We start from the raw sequence: 8,528 nt of genomic DNA, 5'->3' as shown, positions 1-8,528 counted from the left end.
AAACACCTCGTCGTCTTCAAAAAGATCAAATTTGACTTTTCTGTCAGTACCTGTTGTCTGCCTCGAAATATTGCCAGTTGGGTTCATTGTATTTCGGAAAACGGATTTAAGGACAAGAGGCAATTAGAGAGCTGACTTTGAGTGTTTGTCTTTGTTTTATCTAGGCAGGGACTAACATCCACGATCACCTTGATACCATTGAAGAGAGCACACAGCCATACCTGCTTGCCATGGGGACAAAGAAGACCAACATTCATGCGTACTACATAATTCTCGACAAGAAAGCCATACCATGCAAATCAGTGGGTGCTCTGGGTGCCTTTGACTTTGTTTTTGGCGCATCTTACAGCAAAGTGCTGCACAACATGTACACATTCGTACAGACAGCTGTTTTCCAGATTGATATTGGCAAGGTCGAAGAGAGTCCAAGAGTTGCTGAGCTCAGAGCTACACTGTGAAAAAAAAAAATCCTAATTTTACAGAAAATAACTGTGATTTTTTGACGATCATTTTCTTTCATTTTAAATTGTACTCAAAACACTGTAAAATTACAAATAATATCTGTAAAATAAAAATTCACAATTTTTATACAGAAAATTTATTGTATTTTTTATACAATATTTTTTCTGTTTTCTTAAATTACATAAAAATTCTGTTTTTAAAAAGAATTGTATTCTAATTTTATTCTAAAATTAAAAACAGTAAAGTACAAAAAAAAATAAAGTCATACATAGGGCGATACTGCCCTCTTGTGTCCAAAAGGACATCAAAATAGTATATACAACTTTTTACCAGGTAGGCCAATATTATATTTAAATATACATTTATTAGGTATGTGTCTGAGGATATTTTCCCACCGGTTAATCGACGTGTGACACGAGCGGGTGCTTTTAAATCGCTAATATAAAAGTGAAAGAAAAATACGGACGTCCACACGGACATTGATAATGTTGAACACACAAATCAGACACACGTTGGAAAGAATGATGCTTTTAAACAACACTAAACCGCCATTAGGTGTCACCAGGCATCCATCTTAATAAGCGAGTCATTGATTCATTCGTTCAAACGATTCGTTCGAATGAGTCGATCATGATTAAAACAGATGTTTACGGATTGATCATTCAATCTTTGAGTCAACCGATTCGTTAAAAATGCTGAATCGTTCAGTTATGAGAAAACACGTGATGCGTGATGGTTCTGCTGTGATCTTTGTTTAACTATTTTCGCTGCTGAAACAGAACAAAAACAGTCAACATTGCATCTAAAATGTAAGTGACTTAATTGTAACTGTTTATTAACCTGTTGTATGAAATCTAGGGGTGGGAGAAAAAATTGATTCTTAGATGCATCGCGATGCGGACGTGGACGATTCTGAATCGATTCACAAATGTCCAAAAATCGATTCTCTAAAAAAATATTTTTCTAATAACGTAATATTGACGGAAGGCAAAAGGCGGAACTCTAAGCGGACGTGCGTGCAGTCTGTGGCGCGCACATAACAGAGAAGTTTCTTCTGCTCACCAAGGCTGCATTTATTTGATTAAAAATACAAACAAAAACAGTAATATTGTAAAATATTATTCCAAATTAAAACAGCTGCTTTCTATTTTAATATATTTTAAACTGTTATTTATTCCTGTGATCAAAGCTGAGTTTTCTGCATCATTACTCCAGTCGTCACTGTCACATGATCCTTCAGAAATTATTCTAATATGATGATTGATGCTCAAGAAACATTCATTATTATTTTAAATGTCGAAAACAGTTGTGTACAGTCTTTGATGAATAGAAAGTTCAAAAGAACAGCATTTATCTGAAATCTAAAGCTTTTGTAACATTAAACACTACCGCTCAAAAGTTTGGGGTTAGTAATAATTTAAATTTTATTTTTGGGGGAAAGAAATAAAATTAATCAATACTTTTATTTATGAAGGATGAGTTAAACTGATCAACAGTTACAGTAAAGACATTTATAATGTTAAAAAATATATATTTGAAATAAATCCTGTTCTTTTGAACTTTACATTCATCAAAGCATTTTGAAAAAAAAAATCAACATTCAAAATAATAATGAATATTTATTGAGCATCAATCATCATATTAGAATGATTTCTGAAGGATCATGTGACACTGAAGACTGGAGTAATGATGCTGAAAACTCAACTTTGATCACAGAAATTAATTACTATGTAAAATATTTTAAAATTGAAAACAGCTGTTTTAAATTGGAATAATATTTCACAGTATTACTGTTTTTGTTTGTATTTTTAATCAAATAAATGCAGCCTTGGTGAGCAGAAGAGACTTCTCCTAAAAACATAAAAAATCTTACTGACCCCAAACCCCATAAATATAGCCCCCATAAATATAGCTGCGAGCAGCGATGGAGGGCCAAAGCCGGTGGTACCGCCACCCCGGTGTCTTTAGGTAACTAAAGGCACCGGGGTTGCGGTGCCACCGGCTTGGGCCCGTAATTTTTTTCCCCCATAAAAATATTTTATTCCTCTTTTTAGTCAACTTTAGCATTTAGCAACTTTTAGTCAACTCACATCTCTCATTACATCAATGTCTTGTATTGGAGTGTATGTGATGATCTTCTTCATACTCAGTCCCCAAAACAAATTAAACTCTTTCTTCAGTGTTTCTTCATCTTTGTCTTTGTCTTTTAGATTCAAGGCAAGTTCTTTGCTCTTTTCATAGAGAGTGTTTTCATGATTTATCTTCTGAGCATCAATCTTTTTCTTGAGGTCTCGCTGCTGAAGAATATTGTTTAATTTCCTCTTTGATTCTCTCACAATGTTTTCTCGAAGCTCTTTGATTTTGTTTTCAAATGATGTTTTCCAGTGAATCAGTATATCTTTATCTTTGTCTTTCTCAAAGAACTCGGCCATTGATTTTTTTCACTACTTCACTTGTCTTCTTCAGTTCTCTTTGAAGATCAGTTTCCTTAACCTCGCAAATTTTTTTCATTTTCTATTTTGTTGTGTAGTTTGTTCTCAGTTTCCATCATGGCACTGCGAAGACTCCAGGGCCACTTGCTGTATTCGGTCTCCAGTTTCCAGTATTCCTGAATTTCTGAAGCTGAAGACGAATCGTTCATTCAGTAAAGCCTCCCAGAGATCTTTAACACGATCTTTTAGGTCTATCAGCATCATTCCATGTGAGTTTGAGGCATGAGACATAATAGTTTTCTTTAGTTCTTGTATATTCTCACAGTAGATTGGGTTTGGTGCCATTGGTGGGCTTCCCTCCCAGAGCTGAGCAAAATACTTCACATCATTCTGAACATCAAATCTAATGACATCACTGAAACGTTCTGCTTCACAGACTTCATCTTTAGCAGCGAGTTTTGTCATCTCATCCAGTGTTCCTGCAGTCGTCTCCTTCCCTCCATGTTTTTCTCTCCAGCTGTGATGTCTGAAACGTTCTGATGCACAAACACACAGCTGGGAGACATTTTTACCTTCTTCATCCTCATGAAGGCCTGAACAACAATCTGAAGAACGTCCTGCATCTCAGATGGGTTTTCTCCAAAGATGTTGATCAATGTCAGATTTCCTAGACCAACAACAAATGTGGCCAATTCATTGTCATGATGCTGTGTTGATCTTCCAGCCAGTTCTAGAGCACGAAGACCCTCAGTATCAACGACCAGAATATAGTCAAAGTTAATCTGTGTTTTCATCTCGTCTGAGACTCTGACCAGCTGCATGAAAGCTCCTCTGGTGCATCTGCCAGCACTGACGGCAAACTGGAGCCCAAACATGGCGTTCAGCATGGTGGATTTCCCAGAGCGCTGAAGCCCTAAAACTGACAGCACAAAGACTCTGGTCTGGTGTCCCAGTTTCTGGATGAGTTCTTCTAGAACAGCAGAGATCCAGACAAGAGGAACATGAGCAGCATCTCCATCTATCAGCTCCAGTGGAAATCCAGAGATCATCTCTGCGGCAAGACTCGGGAGAGAAGATAACTCAAGCTGCAGGCCTTTCTTGTTCTTCTCCACAGATGAACATGATTCATAGATCTGACCGATCTCCCTCATGATGTGCTCCAAACCAAAGGCAACTTAAAGTTCCTCAGATAATTTCTCAAGGTGTGTTTGTTTAGCTTTATGTTGTTCAGATTTATTACTGTTGTCTTTCAGTTTCAAGACTGTTGACCATGTTTCATCATACTTCTGGAGTAGAGCAGAAAGGTCAGCTGATGTGTGTTCATCCAGGAGGATTCTGAGCCATTTGAGAAAAAACATCTTATCATGTTTAGCATTTGAGTTAATTTCTTCAATAAATTGCAACATAAATTTGCTGATGTCACATTTATGCTGTTTTTTATGGATTATCTTCATCTCTGTTTTTTTTTTTGCACTTGATACCATTTCTATATTTTCTCCTTGAGGTCGATGTAGTTCTTTGTTATTCTTACTCCACTGATACCACAGTTTCCCTTGACATATATATACACAGAGGTTAAATTGGGATTCATTATTTATTATTGATCATCTGCTGCAGCGGCGGCCAGCAGCGTGAGTTTTTTTTTTTTCTCAAAGGTTGGAACTTTTGCGCGCTTCCACATACCGCGCAACTATGGATCTCCCAGGAACATTCATTATATATTGCTGCGTACATTTATCCATGTCGGAGTTCTGCAGTAGCCTACATGCGCATGGCCTGCGCGAGCGGTGCGCGATCATGGCCGACTGACGAGATTAAGCAGCTGAACAAGAATACGGCCGTGTTCCGATTGTTCTCATCTCAGTTCCGCCGAGACAAAATAGACATGCCATTTCAAAAATCTTTCATTTATTGTCAGAAATATGTTTTCAAAAGCATCACTTTCATCAAATTTTATGTGACATAATTTCCAGACTGCAAACAGGCACAAACGAGCATGCTTAGGCCTATTGGGGCTGAGCCCTGGAGAGCCCCGGCCCAATTTAACCATACGAGCAAAGGTTTGTAGTTCACTTTGCAATTTACAGAAATTGTTTTTTGATGAATGTTTACTGAATTATAATTTATTGACTTTTCTATATATAAAAATGTGCATTTATCATCCTGAAAGGGCATCTTTTTCAGGGCTGTAGTTTTGCTTATAATTGTGCAAAGTATTTTTAAACTCACAGGTGAACAACAATAATGGAGCATCTTTAATGATCAAGTGCTTTGAATGTGTACACTTTTAAAACTTCCATTCTTGTATGTTCAAGGGCTAATAGCAAAGCAAGGGCCTAATAATAAAATACTTTTTTTTCTTACAGTCCATCTTATAGGGTTCAAAAAGGAACCGTGACAACAGGCAGGTTCTTCTGCCACAACAAAGGTTCTAAAATGAACTGAGAACATGTGCCAAATAAACAGTGGATCATTATAGCACCTATAGGTTCAACTTTGTACCTTTTTTATAGTTAGAAGTTATTTGCACTTTAAAGTTATTTTTTGAACCCCAAAGGTTCAATCTCTTTTAAGAGTGCAGTTTAATAGTCTTTTTATCATCTAGCCTGACTCAAATAATGTGTTTCTAACAGCAAACACTCAGAATAAAGTGAGATGATCTGCTGATGACCCTGAATGGCTTGTTTAATGAGTGTTGATAGTCTGAGGCTCATCAATATTAACAGATCTGCTGAAAACACTCTTTATTTCATGACAATAGTTCCTGTTTTCACCTCATTTATTATGCTGATGTCTTCAGATTTCCTGTAAATTGACACTTAAAGCTCATTTCATTGGTGTCAGCAGACTGAGGGGATTTGTTGGTTACTATTTGTACATTTATTTCTGTGTTTATGATTTAACTTTTTTTTCTTACTATTATTTATATTTGGAAGAATTTAAACTATGTATATTCTTTTCTTTATTTTAAGATACCTGTATTTTAATAAAGAAGCAGAATAATGTTAGGATTAGCAATTCAAATAATGAATGAATTGTTATTTCTCACAACAAATTCACTGTTTTTCAATCAGTGATCAGAATAATCAGAATCAGAATAATCAATTTATAAAAAGGCATTCTGCAAATGTATCAATATATGTTAGAAGTGCTAATAATATGTTGCATAGAAGTGTCATTTAGTATAAAAACAAACTCAGTAACAGATATATTTTAGATTTTAGGAAGATCAGCTCCTCCCACACAAATTACATCATCAGTGAAGCTCTTCCCACTGCAATTACATAAGGCTTGTTCGACTTGAACCGGCGCTGCACAGACCGATCGGTGAATGACATCAAAGTACCGCGAGAGCGAATAGAAAGTAGACGGCTCCTTATGCTTTTGAATTGCTCTCGCGGTACTTTGATGTCATAAACCGATCGGTCTGTGCAGCGCCGGTTCAAGTCGAACAAGCCTATAATCAGTGAAGCTCCTCCCACTGCAATTACATAATCAGTGAAGCTCCTCCCACATCAGTCACATCATCAGTGAAGCTCCTCCCACATCAATTATCCAATAAATGCTGTAAATTCCCATCAGCTGCAAGTGAAGACGAGCATCAGAGCATCAGGAAGAGCTGAAATCTGCAAAGACTGAGTTTATTAAAGAGGACAGTGAGAACATGAGTGATCCAGAACCCTGCAGAATGAAACACACTGAAGATGCTGAAGAACAAAGAGGTTGGTGTTTATTCTTCATTCATTCATGATGCTGAAGAACATTCATGTTAGAAACATTCAAGCATCACATTTAGATAAACAGTTAAATTATGAAATGGTACAGAAGGTTCTGGGTTTTTCTTCAACAAATGGTCAGTAAAGGGAGGTTTGAGACATTTTTATATTGATTGTCAACATCAGATCAAGCTAACCCAGTAAACAATTACCGTCTTTCAACGTTGAAATATGGTTGAAAATAAGTCGGTCCGCCTTGGACTGGTTTACGACGTGATTTCAACTAAGTAGTTTCGGCCGGACTGTTTGACTAAAACAATTACCGTCTTTCAACGTTGAAATAAGGTTGAAAATAAGTCGGTCCGCCTTGGACTGGTTTACGACGTGATTTCAACTAAGTAGTTTCGGCCGGACTGTTTGACTACGTGTTATCAACTGATCTAAGACAGCTAGGATAGTCTGTTATAGGCCTACATGCTAAAACAACGGAGAAAACAAATTACCAAACCATGTGCATTATTATCTCAAATAAATTTAAAGAGTTTTACATATTCCGTCAAAGTTATAAAAAAATACATTGAAACTGTACGTGCAATGAGGATTCATACTTGGAAAGAATTACCACACCCCAGCTGGCGGCAGTAATGCACCATTAAAGTGAAGTGGAGTAAAACTGCCACAGAAGTTGAAATCAGGGCTGCTATGGCTGAGAAACTTAAACATGCTCCCGGGAGAGTTGGAGGTGGAGGTCGCAAAGTGTGAACATTTGTATTGTAAATTTTCTGAGTTGTGTTTTGTGTTGACTCTTGGAATGTGCTTTTGGAATGTGAAATCTGTGTTTTATTGCACTATATTTTATTTAAAATGTGCTGTTTTAAGTATAATAAAGCTATTCGCTCTTATTTGTTTAAATGTAAAATGTTAATTGGCATGTTAATGTCAGGTTAATGGCATGTTAATGTAGCTTTCCTGTAGCTCAAACAGTAGAGTGTTGGCGCTAGCAACGCCAAGGTCATGGGTTCGTTTCCCAGGGAAAGCAAGAACTGACAAAATGTGTATCTTGAATGCAATGTAAGTTGCTTTGGATAAAAGCGTCTGCCAAATGTAAATGTAAATCTGTAATGTGTTGGGACTTGAGAATTGACAATTGTCAATAGGCATCGAGTAAACGTTGAAGATTGACCTGTTTTCAATGTTGAAAAGTCGGACAAATTTGACGTCTTTTCAATTTTCATTTTCAACCTTCAGTGGACCGTAATTAGACGTTGAAGATTGACCTGTTTTCAACGTTGAAAAGTCGGACAAATTTGACGCCTTTTCAATTTTCATTTTCAACCTTCAGCGGACCGTAATTAGACGTTGAAGATTTACGTCTATTCAACGTCTAATAGACGACTTTTTGCTAGCTGGGAATACTGTTTTAACTGTTGTATTTTACATTAGAAGAGTTCAGATGCAAAAGCATCTAAATGCCATCTGAAATTTTCTTATAAAATGATCGTTTTTATCAAGCTTGTATATTTAAGTTCAGTAATTTCACTTAAATGACATATAATAGGTAATCTTCATTACCATTTAAGTGAAATTATTGAATTTAAATATATGAGCTTGATAAAAATGATCATTCTATAAGAAAATTTCAGATGGCATTTAGAGGCTTTTGCATCTGACCTCTTCATTTATTTTAAACCTGGTTCCCAATTTGCAATTTTGCAACAACGTTACCAGAATTTTAGAAGATTCTTCTTGCAGTAACGTTGATAACAGCGTTGATGAATCAGCACTGTACAGTAATTAAAACCTTTTTAGTAAAATAAATATCAGTCTCAAAGTTGATGTCAAAATATGGCAGTATTGTATATTTTAATGTTAAAATTATGTAAGATAATTGTTTCATTGATCAAATATATTTAATAGT

General features: G+C 36.2%; 1 protein-coding gene across 1 annotated transcript; it reads right to left on the bottom strand.

The window, feature by feature from the left end:
- Positions 1 to 2,999: 2,999 nt before the first annotated feature.
- Positions 3,000 to 4,045, bottom strand: LOC308695130 (interferon-induced very large GTPase 1-like; the record flags this gene model as incomplete). The annotated part of the gene is given in 2 exon segments (XM_081373115.1): positions 3,000 to 3,370; positions 3,373 to 4,045. Coding segments are annotated over 2 exon segments (1,044 nt in total).
- Between the last annotated feature and the right edge of the window lie 4,483 nt (positions 4,046 to 8,528).

Source organism: Scardinius erythrophthalmus (assembly GCF_964197995.2).
Source record: "Scardinius erythrophthalmus genome assembly, chromosome: 1".
Lineage (NCBI taxonomy): Eukaryota > Metazoa > Chordata > Actinopteri > Cypriniformes > Leuciscidae > Scardinius > Scardinius erythrophthalmus.
The sequence above is the reverse complement of the archived record's forward strand: the minus strand, read 5'-3'. Positions and strand labels throughout refer to the sequence as shown.